The 27,064-nt window shown below is 39.3% G+C and overlaps 1 protein-coding gene across 1 annotated transcript in view; it reads left to right on the forward strand.

Moving 5' to 3' along the window:
• Positions 1-27,064, forward strand: part of TEX11 (testis expressed 11) — a 422,533-nt gene that overhangs the window by 235,519 nt on the left and 159,950 nt on the right. The window contains exon 15 of the mRNA XM_059678680.1: positions 10,579-10,716. Coding sequence (XP_059534663.1) covers positions 10,579-10,716 — 138 coding nt within the window. The remainder of the gene's footprint in view (positions 1-10,578; positions 10,717-27,064) is intronic.

Consider the following 27,064-nt stretch of genomic DNA (forward strand, 5'->3'; position numbering starts at 1 on the left):
AATAATGCCTAGGTAACAATGCCTAGGACTCACATAGTTCTGGAAATAGAACCTGTTCATACCAGCCAGACTAGAAAACCTCTAATTCAAGCATGTTTGACATGCTTGCTCTAATTCATGGAGCACTGGGTTGAGAACTCAGAAGAGTGTTTGTTGTCTCAGTAATGGGAATCCTACACTGAGTACTACTTGAGAACTACCTAAAAATCAGAAAAGTATGACCTGAAAGTATCAAATTGATCCCAAGGAACTTCATTGCTTCCCAGAGTAGAGGTAAAAATATTTATCGGAATACAAACCTATCCTGCAACAAGAAGTTAAAGTTCACAATGTTCATCATCCAGTAATAAATTACCAAGCATTCAAGATGTAGGAAAACACAACCTATATTAAAAAGAATACACAATCAACTTAAACTGACACAGAAATTAACAGAGGACATTAAAACAGCTCTTATAATTATATTCCATATATTCAAAAAGTTAAGTAGAGGCATGGGAGATATAAAAAAATCCAAATTCTAAAGATAAAAACTATGTCTAGGAGGAAAACAACATATTGGATAATACCAACATCAGATTAGACATTACAGAAGACAAGAGTAGTGATCTTGAAGGCATAGCAATGAAAGCTATCCAGAATGAACCACACAGGGAGAAAAAACAAAACTAAAAAATATTGAAAGAACATCAGTGAGCTACAGAAATTCTTCAAGTAGCTTAATATAGAGGTAATTGGAATCCTCAAATGAGGAGAGAGAATAAATATATTTGAAAATTAATGGTTGAAAACTTTTAAAACTTAAGAAATACTCTAAACACACATAATCAGAAAGTGTGGCAAACCCTAAACACAAGAAACACAAAACTACACCAATGCACATAATCAAATTGCTCAAAACCAGTAATAAAGAGAATATTTTAAAAGCAGTCAGAGAAAACAGGCACCCTACATACAGAGGAACAAATTAAGCAGAATATCAGAGTCCTCAGTAGAAGCAGTGTAAGCAAGAACACAGTGGAGCAACAATTTAAAAATAACTAAAGAAAAAACTATCAAACTAGAATTCTATACTCAGCAAAAATATTGTTTAAAAATTAAAGTAGTTTGTAGGAATGTAAAGTAGAATGTTACTATAGAAAGCAGTATGGTGATTCCTCAAAAAATTACAAAATGGAATTACCATATAATCTAGTGATTCATGTTCTGGACATATATCCAAAAGTATTGAAAGCAAAATCTATAATCTATAACAAAATAAAGTTATAGAAATATTTAATAAGCTAAAAGAAGGCATAAAAAGAGGAAAGAAGGAATAAATTTAGATGGGACAAATAGAAAACAAATAAGATATTTTGAAATCTCAGCATATGCAAAATCACATTGAATGAAAACAATTTTAATATACCAGTGAAAAGGCAGACATTATCAAATTAAATGAAAAAGCAAGGCCAATTCTATGTATGGCTTAAAAAACATACTTTACAGATGAAGACACAAATAGAATACAAGCAAAAGAATGAGAAAAATATAGAGATAAGATTATTCTATAATTTACACATAAAAACAGAAGAATGAAAATGTGTAGCTAAAACAATTCTGAGAAAGAGGTATATAGTAGAAGGAACCACATCACCTTATTATATAGCTACAATATATATCTAGACTGTGTGGTATTGTCAGAAAGATCAATTGAACATAATAAAGAACCCCAAAATAATCCCGTACAAATATGCACTGATTTTCAACAAAGTGCATAAAAGTTGTTGAGGGATGTTTAATGAACCGAAGACACAGAGGTAAGACGAGCACACAGGATGATTGATGCCAGACAGAGGGCTACAGCTCGCTCAGGCATGTAGCAAACTCTGCACTCTCACCATCGCTTTTATTGGGGTTTGGCACAAGGTTAGTGCGTCAGCAGTTAATTAACTAAATCTTGTTTTGTGCTATATTATTACAATAGCGTATTGAAGACAACTTGCAGCTGTGCCCTCCCTTTCTGCTCTACACCCACGACTATTTAATCTTAGCCTTTCTCAGGGAGGTAAATGTTCCTGGAACTCAAGATTGTGTGCAATCTTGACCCAGTGTGACTCGCTTGCAAGTCATGCTGTGTTCCTGATAGAACATTCACTTCTTCTTGGCAGGACTTCAGATCCTTGTTTACAAATATCCAGCTACAAAAAGTATTCAGTAGAAGAAGAATGGTCTTTTCAACTAATGGTGCTGGAGCAATGGACATCAACAGGTTAATCTTGACACAAACCTCACACTTTATGCAAAAATTAATTCCAAATGGAATAATGAAAAAACTAGAAAACTCACAAATACATAGAAATTAAACTCTTGAACAACCAAGGGACGAAAGAAGAAATCAAAAGGAAATTATAAAAACCTTGAGACAAATGAAAACGAAACCACAAGATATCATAACTTATGGGTTACAGCAAATGTAGTTATAAAAGTGAAGTTTATAGTCTTAAGAAAAAGAGAAATAGCCCTAGCTGGTTTGGCTCAGTGGATAGAGCATTGGCCTGAGTACTGAAGGGTCCCAGGTTCAATTCCGGTCAAGGGCACATGCCTGGGTTGCGGGCTCGATCCCCAGTAGGGAGTGTGCAGGAGGCAGCCGATCAATGATTCTCTCTCATCATTGATGTTTCTATCTCTCTCTTTCTCTCCTTTCCTCTCTGAAATCAATAAACATATATTTAAAAACAGAAATATCAATATTATGACTGTATACATCAAGGAACTACCACTAATCCCAAACATGGCAGAAGGCAGAAAATAACAAAAGTCAGAGCAGAAATAAATGAAATAGAGACCAGAAAAACAATAGAAAATATCAATGAAAATAAGAGTTGTGTTTTTTTTAAATATAAACAACATTGACAAATATTTTACTAGACTAAGAAAAAAAGAGAAGGGACTCAAATAAATAAAATTAGAAATGAAAGAAGAGGCATTACAACTGATACCACAGACATATGAAAGATTGTAAGAGACAACTGTGAACAATGATATGCCAACATATTCAATAACCTAGAAGAAATGGAGAAATTCCTAGAAATGTACAACTTACCTAGATTGAATCATGAATAAATAGAAAATTTGAATAGACTAATAATGACTAAGGAGATAGAATCATTAATTTAAAAATCTCACACACACACAAAGCCCATGACCAGATGATTTCACAGATGAATTCTACCAAATATTTGAGGAAGAATTAATGCCAATCCTTCTCAAACTCAAGCTCATCTCAGATACTTCCAGACTCATTTTATAAGACCAACATTAATTGCACTGATAGTAAAGCCAGACAGGACACTAAAAGAAAAGATAACTGTAGACCAATATCTCTAATAAACGTACTAGGTGTACCAGTTAAAGCAGATTTTTTTTCAATAGATGGAGTTACACATATGTCGATATATATGCGATTTGATATGTACTAGTATGCTATTTTGTTGTAGTGACAGCAAGCTTCAAAACTTCATATGTCAAATTTGCTGAAGGTGTTAACATCATAGATATTTTTATGTTTAAAAATGTCGAATTTAATGCCAAAGAAAGAGCATTTGCGGGACGTTTTAATTCGTTATTTTATTTTGAAGAAAAAGTTATCGTATACTTCAGGAAGCTTATGGTGAACATGCTCCATCTCAAGATACTTGTGAACGCTGGTTTAAATGCTTTAAAAGTGATTATTTTGATGTGTAAGACAAAGAACATCCAGGTCAACAGAAAAAGTTTGAAGACCAACAATTACAAGCATTATTGGATGAAGATGTGTGTCAAGGTCAAAAAGAACCTTACAGAAAGATTAAACATTGCTTAGAAAATAATTTCCGATAGTTTACAAGCAATGGGAAAGATTTCAAAAGAAGGAAAATGGGTGCCACATCAACTGAATGAAAGACAAATGGAAAACCGAAAAGTCATCAGTAAAATGTTGCTTCATTGGCATGAAAGAAAGTGTGTGTGTATGTGTTGTTGTTTGTTTTTTTTTTTTTTTTTGCATCGAATTGTGACTGGCGATGAAAAGTGGATTTATTTTGAGAATCCCAAACGCACAAAATCATGGGTTGATCCAGGTCAACCATCAACATTGATTGCAAGGCCAAATCGCTTCAGAAAGAAAACAGTGCTCTATGTTTGGTGGGATCAGGAAGGTGTGGTATATTATGAGCTTCTAAAACCAGATGAAACTGTTAATACTGATCGCTACCGACAACAAATAATCAATTTCAACCATGCTTTGATCGTGAAACAACCAGAATGGGCCAGAACCCACGGCAAAGTAATTTTGCTTCGTAATAATGCACCACCAAACACTTCAGAACCAGTTAAAGACACGTTAAAAGATCTTGCCTAGGAAGTATGAACCCACCCACCGTATTCCCCAGACCTTGCTACTTCAGATTACCACTTGTTCTGATCGATGGCACACGCACTTTCTGAGCAGCACTTCAAAACATACAAAGAAGTGGAAAATTGGGTCTCTGAGTGGTTTGCCTCAAAACAAGAAAATTTCTATTGGGACAGTATCCACAAATTACCTGAAAGATGGGGGAAATGTGTAACTAGCGATGGACATTACTTTGGATAAAGCACTTTTGATGTTTCTCTTGAAATTATTGTTTTCTTTGATTACACAATCTGCATTATTAACTGGTACACTTCCGGTTAATACACCTCCTCACCAAAATACTAGCGAACTGAATTCAACAGCACATTAAAAAGTTCATACACAACAGTCAAGTAGGATTTGTCCCTGAAATGCAAGGATGGTACAACTTATGCAAATCAATAAATAAGATACATCACATCTGACAGAATGATTAAAAATATAGTCATCTCTATAGGTGAAGAAAAAAACATATTTAAAAAAGTATATTTTATTGATTTTTCACAGAGAGGAAGGGAGAGAGATAGAGAGTTAGAAACATCGATAAGAGAGAAACATCAATCAGCTGCCTCCTGCACACCCCCTACTGGGGATGTGCCCACAACCAACATAAATGCCCTTGACTGGAATTGAACCTGGGAACCTTGAGTCCGCAGGCCAATGCTCTATCCACTGAGCCAAACCAGTTAGGGCAAGAAAAAAACATTTAACAAAATACAACGTTCTTTCATGATGAAAACTTTCAATAAATTAGGTGTAAAATGAATGTACCTCAACAAAATAAAGGTCATATATGACAAGCCCATAGCTAACATCATGGAGCCAGACAAGAGTGCTTATCCTCACCACTCTATTCAACAAAGTACTAAACATTCTAACTAGAGCAATTAGGCATCCAAATTGGAAAGGAAGAAGTAGAATTGTCTCTATTTGCAGATGATATAATCATATATATAGAAAACCTTAAGATTGCACTCACAAAAAAACACCCTGTTACAACAGATGTACAAATTAGTAAAGTTACATGATACAAAATCAACATACAAAAATCAATTTTGTTTCTATACTCTAAAAGTAAATTATCCAAAAAAGAAACTAACTAAACAATCCCATTTATAATAGTATCTAAAACAATAAAATATTTTGAAATATATTTAACCAAGAATATGAAACATCTGTACATTGAAAACTATAAGAAATTGATGAGAGAAGTTTAAGAAGGCACAAAAAGTGGAAAGATCCCATGTTAATGGATTGGAAAAATTAATATTGTTAAAATGACCATACTACCCAAAATGATCTACAAGAAAACCTACCATTTGTGACAATATGGATGAACCTGGAAGACATTATGCTAAGTGAAATAAGCCAGACATAGACAAATATTACATGATATGGTATATGTGGTATTAAATTTATTTTGTTCTTTTTTTGTTAATCCTCTCCTGAGGATATTTATTCCATTGACTTTTAGAGAGAGTGGAAGGGGGAAGGGGGAGAGAGAGAAAGAGAGAGAGAGAGAGAGAGAGAGAGAGAGAGAGAGAGAGAGACTGGTTGTTTCCCGAATGTCCCCAACTGGGCTAGTGATTGAACCAGCAGCCCAGGTATGTGTCCTTGAGTGAGAATCGAACCCTTGACCCTTCAGTGCATTGGCCAATGCTCTAACCACTGAGCACACTGCCCAGGGGTATATGTGGAATTTTAAAAAGTCGAATTCATAGAAACAAAGTAGAATGGTGGTTACCAGGGTTTGGTGCTTGGGGAAATTGGGGATATGTTGGTCCAATAATACAAACTTTAACTTATTCAGTGAAAAAGTTGTAGAGACCTAATACAATGTATGGTGTCTGTAGTTATAATAATGTGTTATATAATTGAAACATGCTAAGAGAGTAAATCTTAAGTGTTCTCACCACAAAAAAAGGGTAACTAGGTGAAATGATGTATATGTTAATTAGCTTGATTGTGGTGAACATTTCACAGTGTATATCAAAATGTCTTGCTTTATACCTTACATTTAGCTACTGCAAATAGAATAGTATTATTGGTTTTTTTAGAGGGCCTGTATGTCTTTACTGAGTTGAAGAAAAAGTACTTCAGAATTCCTTCTCCTATTGAGTCTTTTTCTTTTCCATCATTTTCCAGTCTTACAGAACAATTTTTTAAACTCCCACTTCCATCAACTGGAGAAGAATATAATGTTAATTCTAAACTAGATGCCCAGTGCATGAAAATTCATGCACTGGAGTGGGGGTTCCTCAGCCTGGCCTGCCCCCTCTCACAGTCCAGGAGCCCTCAGAGATGGGAGGCGACCCAGTGACCAGGGGAGGCAACACCCCATCACACCTCTGCTGCTACCACTGCTGGCAGCACAAGCCTTGACCGGCCCTAGTTACCTGAGCCTTGGGCAGCCCTGGGCAGCTGGGCAGCCACCATCTGAGGCTTGCCTGTGCCTTGGGCTGACTCTGGGTGGCTGGGGGGGGTAAGGGGACTGGGGGTCTCCAGAGGCAGGCGCGTGGGGTTGAGGGGACTGGGCGCTGCCATCTTGTGGCTGTGAGCACTGCCATCTTTGAGGGCATGGCAGTCAATTAGCATATTCCCTCCTTATTGGCTGTGGGTGCCACCATCTTTGAGGGTGTGGCCATTAATTAGTATATTCCCTCATTGGCTGTGGGTGCTGCCATCTTTGAGGGCAGAGCAGTCAATTAGCATATTCCCTCCTTATTGTCTGTGGGTGCCGTCATCTTTGTGACAGCATGAGGGTCAATTAGCATATTCCCTCTTTATTAGATAGGATAGTCAAAGGTAGTGTTGTACTTGCTCAGCACAGTTATTTCTAGTTGAAGAGTGTGTCTTATTCCTTTTAGGTCCTAGTGACTCCTGTTATTCCTTGAAAAACGTGAAGCTTCTTGATAGGGTACAAGGGACTCATCTATATCTTACCTTGGTGTGCATGAGCAACCTGAATTTTCTTAGCTTAAAAAAGTCATCCAGGCTATTTCTGTAAGTTTTTTTCCATTAGCTTGTTATCCTATCTAATAAAAGAGAAACATGGTAATTAGCGTATGACCGCTACCCTTCCCATTGGCTAATCAGGGCAATATGCAAACTAACTGCCAGCCAAGATGGCGGCCGGCAGCCAGGCAACTTAAAGCGAACATGAGGCTTGCTTGCTTCAGTGACGGAGGACTCTGAGCTGCAACTCTAAGCAACTATGTTACAAATATAGAAGCTAAACAAAACCCCAGAAACCTGCTTTAGTCCTCCGGGCTTCAGCCAGCAGGATAGCAACATTGTTTCAAATACAGAAGGTAAACAAAGGCCAGAAACCTGCTTTCAGCAGCGGAGGCCTAAGAGCTGGAGCCAAGCCTCAAAACTAAAGCTGGCCCAGAATAAAAAAAGAAAAAAGAAAAAAAAGGAGCGGTTGGGAGCTTCAGTCACCCGCCAGCCTGAAAACAGCCCTCAGCCCCTCACCCAGACTGGCCATGCACCCCAGTGGGGACCCCACCCTGAAGGGTGTGTGGCCAGTTGCAAATAGCCATCATCCCCCCACCCAGACTGGCCAGGCACCCCAGTGGGGACTCCCACCCTGATCCAGGACACCCTTCAGGGCAAACCAGCTGGCCCCCACCCATACACCAGGCCTCTATCCTATATAGTAAAAGGGTAATATGCCTCCCAGCACCAGGATCAGCGGAGCCAAGAGGCCTCCCGGCACCGGGATCAGTGTGACAGGGGGCAGCGCCCAAACCCCCTGATCGCCCTGCAGCTCTGTGTGTGACAGGGGGCAGGGCCACAATCTCCCTATCCGCCCTGCTCTGTTCGTGACAGGGGAAGGCGCCCCAACCCCCTGATCAGCCCTGCTCTGTGCCTGATAGAGGGGAGCTCCCCAACCCCCTGATCGCCCTGCGGCTCTGTGTGTGACAGGGGGCAGCGCCCCAACCCCCTGATCGGCCCTGCTCTGTGTGTGACGGTGTAGAGCCATAACCTCCCCATCGGCCCTGCCCTGAGTGTTAGAGTGGCGGCACCCCAACCCCCTGATCTGCCCTGCTCTGTGTGTGACGGGGGCGGTGCCCCAACTCTCCTATCGGCCCTACTCTGTGAGTGACAGGGGGGAGCTCCTCAACCACCTGATCGGCCCTGCTCTGTGCATGACAGGGAGTGGCGCCACAACCTCCCCATCGACCCTGCCTTGAGTGTGACAGCGGGCGGTGCCACAACCCCCCAATCGGCCCTACCCTGAGCGTGACTGAGGGTGGCATTGCAACCTCCCAATCCGCCCTGCTCTGTGCATGACAGGGGGCGGCGCCCCAACTCCCCAATCGGCCCTGCTTTGAGCCCGACCAGTGGCTGCACCTAGGGATTGGGCCTGCCCTCTGCCACCCGGGAGCAGGCCTAAGCCAGCAGGTCGTTATCTCCCGAGGGGTCCCAGACTGCGAGAGGGCACAGGCCAGGCTGAGGGACAACCCCCCCCCCCCGAGTGCACAAATTTTTGTGCACCGGGCCTCTAGTTTAATTATAATAGTGAATAACCTAGAAATTAAATAGCAAACATTAAAATTTAATTGAATGTTTTGTATTCCTTAAATTGATAACTGTGAAGACTTAATAGCAATATAGATTAATATTTACAAAACAAATTTAAATGGAAAGAATATAACATGAAATTATAATATACACTATGATTACAACTATATAAGAATACAAAAGGATAAAGTTAAAATGGAATGTAGAAAAAGAAAATAGCTGTGTTAGCATAGTGAATTATGGTTGTTCTCTTGAAAAAAATTTTATCCTTGTTTTAACAACTTTTAAATTTTATTTAGAGTTTTCTAGCATGGTTCACCACCATCTCAGGCTCTTCAACCCATGTGTGATTTTTTTTTAATTTCTTGACAGTTATAATTAAAGTGTACAATGTAATAACTTTATTTGATATACATGTACATCGTAAAAGTTCTAACAATTGATTTAATGAATACATATTTAACTTTTTTTGTCAGATCACTTCAGGTCTACTCTCTTAGTAAAATTCAATCATACAATTCAGTATTATGAACTATAGTCACCATGTTATACATTAGATTTTCAGAACCTTTTTCAGTTTAGAACTGAAAGTTTGTACCCTTTAACCGACCTCTCCCCATTTTCTCCATCCCCCAATGCCTTTAACCTCTAGTCTATTCTTCATTACCATAAGTTCGACTCTACACATAAGTGATACCATACACTGTTTATCTTTTTCTAGCTTATTTCACTCAGCATTATATCCTCCCGGTTCATTCATGTTATCGCAAATGGCAGGATTTCTCTCTTTTTTATAGCTGAATAATACTCCATTGAATACATATACTGTATTTTCTTTATATATTCATTAGTAAACAAATACCTTGGTTGTTTCAATACATTGGCTATTGTGAATAATGCTGCAATGAACACGGCAATACAAATATCTCTTTGAGATAATGATTTCATTTCCTTTGGCTGTATACCCAGAAGTGGGATTGCTGGATCACATGGCAGTTCAATTTTTAACTTATTGAGAAACCTCCATACTGTTTTCCATAAGTGGTCGTACCAGTTTACATTCTCACTAACAGTGTATAAAGTTTCCATTTTCTCCACATCCTCACTAGCATTTGTTATCTTTTATCTTTTTGATGATAGCCATTTTAACAGGTATGAGGTGATATCTTATTCTGGTTTTGATTTGTGTTTCTTTGATTATTATTAATGTTGAGTACCTTTTCATGTACCTGTTGGCCATTTGTAAGTTGTCTTTAGGAAAATGTCTATTCAGATCCTGTACCCATTAAATTTCTTTTTTGCTATTGTGTTGTAGGAGTTCTGTGTATATTTTTAAATATTAACCCCCCTATTGAATATGTGGTTTGAAAATATTTTCTCCCATTCCATAGATTATCCTTTATTTCATTGATTGTTTCTGTGAGATGTCTAATGTGAGGGAAGAAGAGAGAATATTGATTGCCAATTTATCTGTAACTTATACTGATTATTTTAGAACTCAAATAGAGGGAGTATTGTGTTTTGGTTGCCTAAAAAACCAATATTATTTTTCTGTTTGTTTCTAGAGGTGACTTGGAAAAATTAGAGTCATATGTAGAGATAGCCATGTAATTTTGTTATTTCTTTTTAAACTTTAGGTGCACAATTACGATGATGCCCTACACTGGTATTGTTATTCTCTGAGAATTTATGAATCTGATCAAATAGATATGGAATTCCCCAAGCTGAAGAGGAACATGGCTTCCTGTTATCTGCATTTGAAACAACTTGATAAGGTCTTGTGATTCATCTGTTTTTCAAAGGCAGCAAATGTTGTCATGCTCAGTAATAGAGAAATAGATACAGTGGTGTGATTTCTTGTCTGTTTAGGTCAGGATATCTAAGAGTTCCATCATACAGGACAAAGCCAAATGGATAGTTTCCTGATTTTTACACTCCACAATAATTAATAAATTCCCCAAAAGAGAGAGAATTTGGGAGACTATTAATTCTATTACTTACTCTTTAGTTTTTGCACTCTGTTCTGAAAGGTAATATATCATTAGAACTCCTGAACAAAGTTATCTGCTACTAACCATCTGCAATATTTTCCTTTGAGGCAGACTAAATTTTAAGGTATACATTTTTTTGACAAGGATTGAGTAAGAACAAATACTTGAATGAAATGGTCATTTTTCACTTTCTGGGTTATCTCTTGCCTTTCCATCTACCCTGGAAAATGTTCAGAAACATATAATTTTTATCAAGACAAAATCCTAAAAGGTAAAAAATAAAAACATATTGGAGGATAGAACTATTCATACTTCTCCAAGCAGTTTGGGACATTTCTTTCTTTTGATGTCATATAACATGTACATATGGGGTGTGGGCTACAATGTTTCAATTCTTAAGAATAGATTTAGACACTATGCTTTCAAATAGAGATTTGAGTGTTACCTTTTTGTTTTACAATTTTACCAATGTCGATTCCACTTTGACCTCAGAGTTAAGTCAAACTTATCTAAATCATATAGGGAGCAAATCATTACTATTCTTGATCATTTAAGATTAAGCGGCCCAACCGCTTCGCTTAGTTGTTGAGCATCAACCTATGAAACAGGTCATGGTTTGATTCCAGGTCAGGGCACATGCCTGGGTTGTGGGCTTGATCCCCAGTGGGGGGTGGTATTGGCTCGTGAAAAGACAATGAAAAGGAAGGACAAATAAGAAGGATAAGTGTGTACCCAGATTACCTATGATGGTTTTTTGTTGCTTTTCAAGTTTAATGACAAGTTTAGGAGAAAATATGTGATTAAGGGTTGTAATTATAGATATTTTCTTTGAAGATTTGTTTACTTTGAAGGGTTGTTTATTTGACTAAATACTTCAGATTTTCTTTCAAAAGAATATATGTCATTTAGATTATATGTTACAAATTCATAGTCCTGGAAGAGAAGTAGAAATTTAACTTAATTCATCATAGTTCTGCACAGGCTAGCATTTAAGTGTTTCATAAAGATAGTTGACTACTGTCTGGCCGGTGTTGCTCAGTGGTTCAGCATTGACCTATGAACCAGGAGGTCACAGTTTGATTCCCAGTCAGGGCACATGTCTGTGTTGTGAGTTCAATCCCCAGTAGGACACATGCAGGAGGCAGCTGATCAATGATTCTCTCATCATTGATGTTTCTCTCTCCCTCTCTCTTCCTCTCTCTGAAGTCAGTAAAAACATATTTTTAGAAAAGGTAGTTGACTACTGTTTACTTAAAGACCTTAAAAGATTATCATACATATTTTGTTACAGGATATCATTAACTATTTCAAAAATATATTTGTCTACTGATTACTTAGAGCAGTGGTTCTCAACCTTCTGGCCCTTTAAATATAGTTCCTCATGTTGTGACCCAACCATAAAATTATTTTCGTTGCTACTTCATAACTGTAATGTTGCTACTTTTATGAATTGTAATGTAAATATCTGATATGCAGGATGGTCTTAGGCGACCCCTGTGAAAGGGTCGTTCGACTGCCAAAGGGGTCGCGACCCACAGGTTGAGAACCCCTGACTTAGAGCTGTGTAACTTCCATGATTTATGTTGGCCTGGCAGATTGGGAAAGACCTGGACCTGGAGCTAGATGTGCCAGTTGTGGGGATGGATGCATCTTCTGCAGGCCAAGGAAGGATATCTAATCAGATTTTCAAAATACAAAGAATATAGTATGAGACACTATGCTAGACTTTGAGTTTACAGAGATGAACAAGACATAGTTGCCTTCAATTCAGCTAATTATCTGGCATCAGGGTATCCTAATGTACAGATAAGCAGATCATGGCAATGAGAAAGTCTTAAGTACTGGAAATATTTCATAAGTTAGAAACACAGGTAGTTGTCATCACACAAGCATATCATCAGGGAACAGGTCTTCAACCATAGAAATTTGGACTCAGAGGCTGGATTGAAATGTTTGGAGCATTGAGGGTATGTGTAAATAGTCAAGAAAGAGAAGGTAGAGCTCCAAACTGGAATATGAAGCTATTTTTAAGAGTGGAGATCAGACTGGATCTCCACTTCTGGATCTCCAGAAGAACTAGATACAGTCTTCCAAGAATTAAAGCACTGCTTCTTAAATCTCCTTTAACTAATGTCAGGTGTGGTCCTAGAGCAGTGATGGCGAACCTATGACACGCGTGTCAGAGGTGACACACAAACTCATTTTTTTGGTTTATTTTTCTTTGTTAAATGGCATTTAAATATATAAAACAAATATCAAAAATATAAATCTTTGTTTTACTATGGTTGCAAATATCAAAAAATTTCTATATGTGACACGGCACCAGAGTTAAGGTAGGGTTTTTCAAAATGCTGACACACTGAGCTCAAAAGGTTCGCCATCACTGTCCTAGGGCCTAGTATAGTCCTAGGCCTATAATTGGGATGTCAAATGCAGTTAGTAGTGAGGAGGAGAAAAAGAGGAGAGCTGGAAATGAGGCAAGTCCTAATAGTGCATGCTTGGTGTGTGATTATGTCACCTAAGGCCAGATTGGTGTTGAAGCCAAAGGTTATTTTGAATATATTCAAAGTACTCTTGTTAATTATTGTTAATGTTATGTCTCCATTTCATTCTTTCCCTTTTTTTCTTTCATTCTTCCTTTCTTAAGCTTACCTGACATTGATTTGTTACCCTCCATATGTAAGGATTACTCTCCTATGTACTAGGGGAGATAGGTGAAAAAAATCATACAATTCATTGTATTTTACTGTTTCCATTTTGCCTTATTATTTTCATTGTCTGCTGTTTTTCACTTTTTCCCTTGAGCTACATAAACATTGTTTGGAAAATTTATGAAACCATGTTTATTGGATATGCTAAAAATTTATGGTTTTCTAGCTAGGCACTCAATAAAACTAATTCTTATTGACTTTCTATCATATTTTTCACAAAAGTGTTAGCAAAACATTTTTTTTGTTCTTAAGCACTCATGCCTTATTATTCCTTTTTTCCCACAACCTCTCCAACATTTGTTATTTTTTGTCTTGTTGAAAATGGCCACCTTAACAGGTATGAGGTGGTATCTCATTGTAGATTTGATTTGCATTTCTGTAATTGCCAGTGAGGTTGAACATTTTTTCACATATCTACTGGCTGTTCACATGTCTTCTTGGGAGAGGTGTATTTTTAGGTCCTCTGCCCACTTTTTGATTGGGTTGTTTGTTTGTTTGGTGTTGAGATTTATGAGTTCTTTATATATTTAGAAACTTAAACCTTTGTAGGAGCTACTGTTTGCAAATATCATCCCCCATCTGGTTGGCTGCCTCTTTGTTCTGTTGTCAGTTTCTTTTGCTGTGCTTACAAAGAAGCCTTTTAGTTTGATATAGACCCACTCATTTATTTTTGCCTTTACTTGCCTTGCCTTTGGGATCAAGTTCATAAAATGTTCTCTACTACCAAAGTCCATAAGTTTGGTACCTATATTTTCTTCTATGTAAGTTATTGTTTCTAGTCTTACCTTTGGGTATTCTATCCATTTTGAATTAGTTTTTGTACATGGGGACAAACTGTAATCCAGTTTCATTTGTTTGCATGTGGCTTTCCAGTTTTCCCAGCACCATTTATTGAAGAAACTATCTTTTCTGCATTGTGTGTTTCTGGCTTCTTTGTCAAAAATATCTGTCCATATACATGAGGTTTTATAGCTGGGCTCTCTATTCTGTTCCATTGTTCTGTGTGTCTGTCCCTCTGCCAAAACCATGTGTTTTAGTTATTGTAGCTCTTGTAGTATAATATGAAGTCAGGTAGCATGATACCACCAGCTTCGTTCTTTTTTGTCAGGATTGCTTTGGCTATTCAGGGTCTTTGTGATTTCATACAAATATGATGATTTCTTGTTCTACTTCTTTAAAAAATAACATTGGGATTTTGATGGGGATTGCATTAAATCTGTATATTGCTTTGGGTAATATGGCCATTTTAACTATGTTGATTCTTCCAATCTGTGGACACAGGTTATTTTTCCATTTTGTTGTCTTTTTCAATCTCTTTTAATAATGCTTTGTAATTTTCAGTATATAGGTCTTTCACATTCTTTGTTAAGTTTATTCCTAGGTATTTTATTCTTTTGGTTGCAATTGCAAAAGGAATTATTTTTTTCACTTATTTTTCTGAAGTTTTGTTGTTAGTGTATAGGAAAGCAATGGATTTTTGCACATTGATTTTGAATCCTGAAACTTGACTGTATTTGTTTATTGTTTCTAACAGTTTGTTGTTATTTTGGTGGGGTCTTTAGAGTTTTCTATATACAGAATCATGTTGTCTGCAAAAAGTGACAGTTTGACTTCTTCCCTCCCTATTTGGATTCCTTTTATTTCTTTTTCTTGCCTTATTGCTCTGGCAAGTCTTCCAGCACTGTCGTATATAATAAAAGCCTAATATGCTAAGTGTCTGACCGTTCGACCCGTCACTATGATGCACACTGACCACCAGGGGTCAGATGCTTCGACCGGTAGGTTAGCTTGCAGCTGGGGTTTGGCCGATCAGGACTGGATGAGATGGGCCAGACACATCCTGGAGCCTTCCTACAGTCCCTCCCCAGCCCTGATGGCTGATAGGGACTGGGTGAGACTGGCCGGATATGCCCTGGAGCCCTCCCACGGTCCCTCCCCAGCCTGATCATGCACCAGTGGGGTTCCCTGGCCTAGCCTGAGCCCTCTAGCAATCTGGGACCCCTCAGGGGATGTTGGGACTCTAGTACTGAATAAGAGTGATGAGAGTGCACATCCTTGTCTTGTTCCTGATCTTAGAAGAAAAGGTTTCAGCTTTTCAACATTGAGTATATTAATTGAGAGTTTATCATATATGACCTTTATTATGTTGAGGTACTTGCCTTCTATTCCTCTTTTATTGAGAGTTTTAATCAGTGGACTTTGTATCTTATAAAATGCGTTTTCTGCATCTATTGATAACATCATATGATTTTATCCTTTAATGTGTTGTATTACACTGATTTGCATATGTTGAACTATCCCAGTGCCCCTTGAATGAACTCCAATTAATTGAGGTGTATAATTTTTTTGAGGTACTGTTGTATTCAATTTGCTAATATTTTCATTAGGATTTTTATATCTGTATTCATCAGCGATATTGGTCTATAGGTTTCTTTTTGTGTGTGTTATCTTTGCCAGGTTTTGGTATCAGTGTTATATTGGCCTCATAGAATATGTTAGGAAGAGCTTGAGAAGGGTAAATTTTAAATCTTTTTTCAATGGTTGATAGAATTCACTGGTGAAGCTTTCTGGTCCGGCACTTTCAAGGGGAAGGAGTTTTGTGTGTGTGTTTTTGTTTGTTTGTTTGTTTTACACTTTAAATTTTGTTTTATTGCTTAAAGTATTACAAAGAGTTTTACATATGTCTCCTTTTTTTTCCCCGGCCTCCCCTACACCACATGGTCTTGAATCCATTGGTTATGTTTATATGCATGCATACAAGTCCTTAGGTTGATCTCTTACCCCGCCCCCAACCCTCCCCGGCCTTCCGGCTGCCGGTTGTAGTTTGACAGTCTGTTCGAGGCTGCTCTGCCTCTGTATCTATTTTTGTTCATCACTTTATAATGGTCTTTATTATCCATAAATGAGTGAGATCATGTGGTATTTTTCTTTCATTGACTAGCTTATTTCACTTAGCATAATGCTCTCCAGTTCCATCCATGCTGTTGCAAATGGTAAGAATTCCTTCCTTTTTACAGCAGGATAGTATTCCATTGTGTAGATGTACCACAGTTTTCTAATCCATTCATCTGCTGATGGGCACTTAGGCTGTTTCCAGATATTCACTATGGTAAATTGTGCTGCTAAGAACATAAGGATGCATATATCCTTTCTGATTGGTGTTTCTAGTTTCTTGGGATATATTCCTAGAAGTGGGATCACTGAGTCAAATGAGAGTTCCATTTTTAACTTTTTGAGGAAACTCCATACTGTCTTTCATAGTGGCGGCACCAGTCTGCATTCCCACTAGCAGTGCATGAGTGTTCCCTTTTCTCCGCATCCTCTCCAGCACTTGTTGTTTGTTAATTTGTTGATGATAGCCACTCTTGCAGGTGTGAAATGATACCTCATTGTTGTTTTGATTTGCATCTCTCGGATGATTAGTGACTTTGAGCATGTTTTCATTTGAATCTTGGCTTTCTGAATGTCCTCTTTTGAAAAGTGTCTATTTGGGTCCGTTGCCCATTTTTTGATTGGATTGTTTATCTTCCTTTTGTTAAGTTGTATGAGTTCCCTATAAATGTTGGAGATTAAACGCTTATCGGTGATAACATTGGTGAATATGTTCTCCCATGCAGTGGGCTTTCTTGTTCTTTTGTTGATGGTTTCTTTTGCTGTGCAGAAGCTTTTTATTTTGATGTAGTCCCATTTGTTTATTTTCTCTTTAGTTTCCAATGCCCTAGGAACTGTATCGGTGAAGAAATTGCTTCGGCATGTCTGAGATTTTGTTGCCTTTGGATTCCTCTAGTGTTTTTATGGTTTCCCGTTTTACCTTTAAGTCCTTTATCCATTTTGAGTTTATTTTTGTGTATGGTGTAAGTTGGTGGTCTAGTTTCATTTTTTTGCATGTATCTGTCCAATTATCCCAACACCATTTATTGAAGAGACTGTCTTGACTCCATTGTATGTTCTTGCCTCCTTTGTCAAATATTAATTGAGCATATTGGTTCAGGCCGATTTCTGGGTTCTCTATTCTATTCCATTGATCTATATGTCTGTTCTTGTGCCAGTACTAGGCAGTTTTGAGAACAGTGGCTTTGTAATACATCTTGATATCAGGTATTGAGATCCCACCTACTTTGTTCTTCTATCATAGAATTGCTGTGGCTATTTGGGGTCTTTTTTTTTTTTATTCCAGATGAATTCTTGGAGAGTTCGTTCTAGGTCTGTGAAATATGCTGTTGGTATTTTAATGGGAAGTACGTTGAATTTATAGATTGCTTTGGGTAGTATGGACATTTTAATGATGTTGATTCTACCAATCCATGAACATGGTATGTTCTTCCATCTGTTTATGTCTTCCTGTATCTCTTTTTCAACATCCTGTAGTTTTCTGAGTAGTGGTCTTTTACCTCTTTAGTTAGGTTTATTCCTAGGTATCTTAATTTTTTTGGTGTGATGGTAAATGGGATTGCTTTTTTAGTCTCTCTTTCTGTAAGTTTACGATTGGTGTATAGAAATGCTATGGATTTCTTGGCATTAATTTTGTATCCTGCAACATTGCCAAATTCATTTATTAAGTCTAATAGTTTTTTGATGGAGTCTTTAGGGTTTTTTATGTACAATATCATGTCATCTACGAATAAGGACAGTTTTACTTCTTCTTTTCCAATTTGGATCCCTTTTATTTCTTCTTCTTTTCTGATCACAATGGCTACTACTTCCAGTACTATGTTGAACAAGAGTGGTGAGAGTGGGCATCCCTGTCTTGTTCCTGTTCTTAAGGGAAATGGTTTTAGTTTTTCCCATTGAGTATGATGTTCGCTGTGGGTTTGTCATATATGGCTTCTATTATGCTGAGGTATGATCCTTCTATTCCCACCTTGCTGAGAGTTTTTATCAAAAATGGGTGTTGGACTTTGTCAAATCCTTTTTCTGCATCAATTGATATGACTATGTGGTTTTTTTCCTCTCAATTTGTTTATGTGATGTATCACGTTTATTGATTTGCAGATATAGTACCATCATTGCATCCCTGGGATAAATCCTACTTGGTCATGGTGTATGATCTTTCTGATGTACTGCTGGATCCGATTTGCTAAGATTTTGTTCAGGATTTTGGCATCTATGTTCATGAGGGTTATTGACCTGTAATTATCTTTCATTGTGTTGCCTTTACCTGGTTTTGGTATGAGGGTGATGCTGGCTTCATATAATGAGCTTGGAAGTGTTCCTTCCTCTTGAATTTTTTGGAATAGTCTCAGGAGGATAGGTTTTAGTTCTTCCTTGAATGTTTGGTAAAACTCCCCTGTGAAGCCGTCTGGTCCTGGGCTCAGATTGCTGGAAGCTTTTTGATGACTGCTTCAATTTCTTCCATAGTTATTGGCTTATTGAGATTTTTAAATTCTTCCTGATTGAGTTTTGGAAGGTTGTATTTTTCTAGGAATATGTCCATTTCCTCCAGGTTGTAAGTTTGTTGGAGTATAGTTCATAGTATTTTTTACAATCATTTGTATTTCTGTGGGACTGTTGTTATTTCACCTCTTTCATTTCTGATTTTGTTTATTTGGGTCCTCTCTCTTTGCTTCTTGGTGAGCCTGGCTAGAGGTTCATCAATCTTGTTTATCCTTTCAAAGAACCAGCTCTTGGTTTCATTGATCTTATGTATTGTTTTTTTGGTCTCTATGTCATTTATTTCTGCTTTTATCTTTATTATCTCCTACCTTCTGTTCACTCTGGGCTTTTCTTGTTGCCCTCTTTCTAATTATTTGAGTTGTAGAGTTAGATGATGTACTACCATTTTTTCTTGCTTTTTGATGTAGGCCTGTAGAGCAATAAACATCCCTCTCAGGACTCCTTTCATTGTGTCCCATAGGTTTTTGATTGTTTAGTTTTCATTTTTATTAGTTTCCAGGGTGTTTTTAATTTCTTCTTTTTTTATTGGTAACCCAATCAATATTTAATAACATGCTATTCAGCTTCCAAGTGTTTGAGTGTTTTGGATTGTTTTTATTGTAGTTTATATCTAATGTTATGCCATTGTTGTCTGAGAAGATGTTGGTATGATTTCAATCTTCTTGAATTTGGGGAGACTTTGCTTGTGACCCAATATGTGGTCTATTTTTGAAAATGTCCCATGTGCACTTGAGAAGGACGTATATTCTGTGGCTTTGGGATGGAATGTTCTGAAGATGTCAATTAAGTCCATCTGATCTAGTGAGTCATTTAGGATTTCTGTTTCTTTGCTGATTTTTTCTCTAGGTGATTTATCCAGTGATGTCAGTAGTGTATTAAAGTCCCCTACTATGATTGTATTGTTGTCGATCTCTCCCTTGATATTTTCCATTAGTTTTTTTTTATGTATTTGGGTGCTCCTACATTGGGTGCATATATGTTTATCAGGGTTATATCCTCTTGTTGTATAGATCCCTTTAGTATTATGTAGTGGCCTTCCTTATCTCTTGTTATGGCCTTCACTTTGAGGTCTGTTTTGTCTGATACAAGTATTGCTATCCCAGCTTTTTTTTTTTTTCATTTCCATTTGCCTAAAAGATTTTTTCCATCCCTTCACTTTTAGTCTGTGTGAGTCCCTACTTCTGAGGTGGTCTCTTGTAGGCAGCAAATGTATGGGTCATGTTTTTTTATCCATTCAGCCCCTTGATGTCTTTTGGTTGGAGCATTTAGTCCGTTTACATTTAAAGTTATTAATGAAAAGTACTTTTTTGTAGCCATTTTTATTTTTTGTGCCTGTGTTCGTTCTTACCTTTTAATTTCTTCTTTTTACACCAGTCCCTTTAGCATTTCTTGCATTGCTGGTTTGGTGGTGATAAACTCCCTTAGCCGTTTTTGTCTGTGAAGCTCCTTATTTCCCCTTCCATTTTGAATGCTAGCCTTGCTGGATAGAGTATTCTTGGATTCAGTTCCTTGCTTTGCATCACTTTGTGAATTTTCTTCCATTTTTTTCTGGCCTGATATGTTTCTGTTGAGAAATCATTTGATAATCTAATGGGAGATTCCTTGTATGTAACTTTCTGTCTCTCTCTTCCAGCTTTTAAGATTCTCTCTTTATCCTGAACATTTGCCATGGTAATGATGATGTGTCTTGGTGTGGGTCTTTTCGGGTTCATCTTGTTTGGGACTCTCTGTGCTTGTGTGACTTTTTTCTTCCCCACCTCAGGGAAGTTTTCTGACACTATTTTTTCGAATAGGTTTTCTAATCCTTACTCCTCTTCCTGTTGTTCTGGCACCCCTATTATTCGTATGTTGCTTCATTTCATGTTGTCCCATAGCTCCCTTAGGCTCTCCTGTCTTTTAATTTTTTTCTCCAATTGCAGTTCAGTTTGGGTGTGTTTTCTGCCCTATCTTCTAACTTGCGAATTTGGTTCTCCATTTCTTCTAGTCTACTGTTGAATCCTTCCATTGTGTGTTTTCTTTTCTTTTCTTTTCTTTTCTTTTTGTAGCTATATCATTCTTCACTTCTTCTTGGGTCTTACAGAAGTTGTTGATTTTCTAATCTAGCCTGTTTCAGAACTGTATTACCCTTATTCTGAATCCTTTTTTGGGGCATATTGCATGCCTCCATTTCATTTAGTTCCTTTTGTAGTGATACCCCCTTTTCTTTCCTTTTGGGTTTATTTTTTTGTCTCCCCATTTTTGCTCTCTTTCTTGCCCTGGGCTCCCTGCTTGGCATCTGAGATGTTGAAGCTCCTAGCAGTTCAATGATCTAGGAATCGCTAGACTGGAAGCTGGATCTGCCTTGAATTTCACACCTTTATTGTCTCTTCTCTGAGTTCTAGCCCCTTTTCCTCCAGTTTTGGTCAATTTCAGATTCTTGTGGTTGGTGTGGATGTGCACAGTTCCTCTGGTGTGCCACTCCCCATGAGGGCCCAGAGCCCTCTGGCATTTAATTCACTGTGCAGCTTCAGCACCGAAGGCAGTATGGCACCCTAGGTCCCTCTGGCATTGTACATGCAGCATGGTCCTGTGACCTGTGGTTGGCCACATCAGTTCGTACCAGCAGCTCTGACTTGGGCTGGGTGTAGAGCACGTGCTCTAGGTGACAGCTCTGTCCATGCTGAGGGAGTCCAGGGGGGTAGTACCTCCCCTGATCCAAAGGCTCTGACCCTGTCGGGGAGGCGGAGCCTGTGGTGTGCTTGTCAGTAGGGTGTGCACTCCAAGTTTCACCAAGGGGACTAGGCGCTGAGTCATACAGGGCCTGCCATTGAAGCAGCAGGCTTAGCAGGAGAGGCATACTCCAAGATTCACCAGAGGGTCCAGGCGCCGAGTAGCAAGTGGCCTGTTACTGAAGCAGCAGGCTTGGCAGGACAGTCGTGCATTTCAAGACACCAGAGGGTCCAGGCACTGAGTCTCACGGGACCTGTGGCTGAACTGGCAGGCTTGACCAGAGGGGAGCACACCCCAGGAATCACAGGAGCCTGTGGCCAGGAAGGCTGGAGTCCTGGTGTCTATGGGTCTGCCTGATGAGGTAGCAGGTCTTTGGCCGGAGTCAGTGTAGGGCTCAGGATGGTGTCTGAGGCCAGTCTGGGTGGTGTTGAGGCTGGGCTCCTAGTCCCAACAGCTCTCCCCTTCAAGATGGCATGGTTTCTGTGCCAGAGCCGACTGCCCTGGGGGTTCTTGCAGCAGTAGCAGGTTCTCCCCATCTAGGAGAGCCCGGTCTGCCAGCCCCAAAGACTGCTGTAGGATCTCTCTCTCTCTCTCTCTCTCTCTCTCTCTCTCTCTCTCTCACACACACACACACACACACACACACCACACATCCACAGACTCCCCTTTCACTCCCTCACTCACTTACACTCTCTCCTTCACTGGCTTCCTGCTTGCAGCCATCTTGGCTCCTCCCTCTTTTTTTTATTTTTCTTAGTACATATTCCTTCAGAGAAATATGCTGACTGTGTTGCAGCCCACGTGGAGTAACAAGATGCTGATGCTGAGCTCTTTTGATTTCCAGGCATTGAAGCACAGTAGTATCTGTTATACCAGAAATATCTTTATCTTTTATCTCAACAGTGGCCAAGTTGAGAACACTCAGTTTGGCGTCCACAATGCAGCCCCGAACAGATTCGTGCTTTTTTCCTGCAGTCCTCCTTGGCCTATAATAGGAATGTGTAGCAGGCAGACACAGCCCTGGGTCAGGATACCCTGCTTCATGGGGAAACCTTGTTTTTGTAGTTCCCATCACTGATTCAAACCATATAACCTTCTTCACCTGAAGCGTCAGCAGCAGCTTCAGTAGCTTCTCATAAAAAGTACGAAGTTTGCACGCATCGCCCACTTCAATGGGTTTCTAGCAGACAGTAGCTGAGAAAGAGATGTTCAGATCCTTTCCGAAGAAGTCATCTGCCTCCAAGGCACCATGAAAAAGAGGCAAAATTGAGTATTCTTTAACCCTGTACAGAAATCCCATCCTCACCTTGCAACTGTAGTTAGGTACATGAGTGTCATCAGTACTACTATAGATTGATAAAACTAAAGCACAGTCTCAAACCACATTGTGGCGATAAGATTTACAAAACAGCCACAAGATGAGGTTATTTATATAATATTTACATGACCTAAAGTAAAAACAACTATGTCTCATGTACTGGTTTTATATTGGTTCTGTTTACTATATGAAGTTTTTTACCCCTCTTTCATTTTTTAAAATTTACCTTTATTATTGCAAGTATTACAAATGTCTCCCTTTTCCCCCTCATTGACCCCCTTTCTCCCCACTCCTGTTCCCTCCACAGGCCTTCACCCCACTATTATATGAAGTTTTAAAAATTCATGCCTTTCTATTTCAGGAATGAAAATGAGCTTGTGATCTATAGACGTAAACTAGTAATGCTCACTAGATGGCACTGTGGCCTGTGTTTGTACTATAACAGCTTGTCATAGGTTTTGAAGTGATTTTGTGATGCTTTGGCAGGTATCGCCTTTCCCAAAAATGTTTCTGTATGTATGTAAAAGAAAATTAGCACTTAAGCAAACATGAGATAAAGATCAATTGTGCTCATTCTTGATACAGCTAGACTGCAAAAATACCGTGATTGAAGTTTCAAGTCAACAGATATTTATTAAATGCCCAATCTGTGTTTGCTACTAGGGAATAAATAGAAGACATGGTCCTTTCTATAGATAAGCTTAAAATATTATTGTGGAAACAGGTTTTACATGTATGAAATAATTAGAAAGTAATATAAGCATACAAACAAATATCAAATTGTGTGGTATATACTATATGAATGTGGAATAAAATATGTAGGTGAAGACCTTCATGAATATTGATTGAATATCCATATAACCTGAAGCTGAAAATAGTACTAATATGTTACAAGACAGAATCAGAACTGAAGAGACTTCAATGGTCTGAAATAATCAGCTTATTCTAACAAGATGAAAAACAGGGAACAATGAAACATCCTGTACTTGGATCTCTAAAACCAACTGTACAATAATAGAATAGATGAAGTGTGGCTTTACAGCAGCACATGTAAAACATTTGGAGTTGCTAGTTGACTGTAGGCTCAACATAAGCCAATAATGCTAAGGAAGTTTATTCAAAATAGGTTATATCATTACAAATATAACATATAAAAGAAGAGTGGTAATCATCCTGTATTTTGCTCTGGTTACAACTTATCTGAAGTATTGTGTTGGACTGGGGTAGGGGGGTAACACTTTTGAAGAAGGATGCTGTTAAAGCATAATGTGCCAAGGGGAAGGCATTTAGGATGGTAAGAGCACTTAAAACTACCTTATTTGAAGAATAAAGGAAATATGGATGTTAAACTTAGAAAATAGAACATTTAGGAGGAACATGATAGCTTCCTCCTAATATTTAAATGGCTGTCAAGGAGTAAAAGGATCAAAATTATTTCATGGATGCTTTTATGGGCAAGAACTATAAGGAGTGAAACTTCAGGTCATCATAAGGAAACTCTGCTAATAATTAGGCCTGTGCAAAAACTGAAATAGATTTTCGTAAGATTCCCTCTCCCTGAAGTATTTAAGCAGAGACTGAATGACTTCTAGTACTTGGTATGAATGTTATAGAGAAGATTCAAGCATCAGAAGAATTTTTTGAGTAAGAGAACTTTGAGGTCTCTTCTAACCATATTCTTCTAAGATATCAGTATCCTATATAATAAGAGAGGGATATGCTAATTAGCCTGGACATGCTAATTAGTCACAGTCAGTATGCAAATTGACCACCGCTCCAACACAATAATAAGAGAGGGATATGCTAATTAGCCATGCTATGCTAATTAGTCAAGACCGATATGCAAATTGACCATCCTCCAACACACAAGATGGCCACCCCCATGTGGTCAAAGATGGCCACCTCCATGTGGCCACAGATGGCTGCCACAAGATGGCCGGCAGGGGAGGGCAGTAATGGGTGACCGGGCTGGTAGGGAAGGGCAGTTAAGGGTGACCGGGCCTGCAGGGGAGGGCAGTTAGGGGTGACTGGGCCGGTAGGTGAGGGCAGTTAGGGGTCACCAGGCCAGCAGGAGAGGGCAGTTAGGGGTGACCAGGCCTGCAGGGGAGGGCAGTTAGGGGTGACCAGGCCAGCAGAGGAGGGCCGATTTGGGGTACCTGGCCTGCAGAGAAGGGAAGTTGGGGGGGGCCAGGCCTGCAGAAGAGGGCAGTTGGGGGCAACCAGGCCTGCAGGGGAGGGCCGATTTGGGGTACCGGGCCTGCAGGGAAGGCAAGTTGGGTGGGCCAGGCCTGCAGAAGAAGGCAGTTGGGAGCAACCAGGCCTGTAGGGGAGGGCCATTATGGGCAACCAGGCCTGCAGGGGAGGGCAGTTGGGAGGACCAGGCCTGCAGGGGAGGGCAGTTAGGGGTGACCAGGCCTGCAGGAGAGGGCAGTTGGGAGTGACTGAGCCTGCAGGGGAGGGCCATTGGTGGGGACCTAGCCTGCAGGGGAGGGCCGTTGGTGGGGACCTAGCCTGCAGGGAAGGGCAGTTGGTGGGGACCTAACCTGCAGGGGAGGGCAGTTAGGGGCGACCAGGCCAGCAGAGGAGGGCCATTGTGGTGGACCACACTGGCACGGGAGAGCCGCTGGGGGCAACCAGGACCGCAGGGGAGGGCAGTTGGGGGTAATTGGGCCGTCAGGGGAGGGCTGTTGGGGGCGATCAGGTTGGTTGGCAGGGGAACAGTTAGGCATCGATCAGGCTGGCAGGGGAGGGGTTAGGGCAGGGGTGGGCAAATTTTTTTACTCGAGGGCCACAATGGGTTCTTAAACTAGACCGGAGGGCTGGAACAAAAGCATGGATGGAGTGTTTGTGTGAACTAATATAAATTCAAAGTAAACATCATTATATAAAAGGGTACGGTCTTTTTTTAGTTTTATTCATTTCAAACGGGCTGGATCCGGCCCACGGGCTGTAGTTTGCCCACAGCTGGGTTAGGGGGTGATCAGTTTGGCAGACAGAAGCAGTGAGGGGCAATCAGGCAGGCAGGCAGGCGAACGGTTGGGAGCCAGCAGTCCTGGATTGTGAGAGGGATGTCCGACTGCCAGTTTAGGCCCGATCCCTGTGGGCCCGAGGAGTCCCAGATTGGAGAGGGTGCAAGCTGGGCTGACACCCCCCCCCCCCCCCGCCAGTGCACGAATTTCATGCACCGGGCCTCTAGTAATCTGATAAAACATATAGTAGTCAAAGAATATTTTGTGTAGTTCATAATTTCATAGATCATTGAATTTTAGAACTGAAGGGGCCCTTACAAATTTTAAAAAAATTCAAATTCATTGAAGTATAATTTACATAAAAAGCACTCATTTTAAGTGTGCAGTTAGATGATTTTGACAAATACATACCCCAGTATATGCACTACCCCAATCTAGATGTAGGATACTTTTATTACCCCAAAAGGTTTTCCTCATTCCTTCCCAATCAATCTCCATCACCACTTGCAGCCCCGGGCAATGACTGACATGCTTTCTATCACTATTGATTAGACTTATCTTTCTTAGAGTTTCATATAAATGGAATCATACAGTATAAACTTTATGGGTTCTGGCTTCTTTCACTCAACATGTTTTAGAAAATCACTCATGCTGTTGCATATATCAATAGATTGTTTCTTTTTATTACTGAGTAGTATTCCATTGCATACATACACCACAATTTGTTTATCCATTCATCTGTTGATGGGCATTTTGGTTGTTTCCAGTTTGAGGCTATTATGAATAAAGCTACTATGAACATTCAAGGTAAAAGTCTTTGTATGGATATTTGTTTCAATTTCTTGGGGAAATATCTAGAAGTAGAATTGCTGGGTCATATGGTAAGTCTATTTATAAGTTTATAAGAAACCATCAAGCTGTTTTCCAAAAGAGTTGTGCCATTTTGTGTTCCTGCCAGCAATGGATAACAGTAGCAATTAACCCACAACCTTGTCAACATAGGTATTTTAAGTCCTTTAAAAAAATTTTTT

Source organism: Myotis daubentonii, chromosome X, assembly GCF_963259705.1.
Source record: "Myotis daubentonii chromosome X, mMyoDau2.1, whole genome shotgun sequence".
NCBI classification, from domain to species: domain Eukaryota; kingdom Metazoa; phylum Chordata; class Mammalia; order Chiroptera; family Vespertilionidae; genus Myotis; species Myotis daubentonii.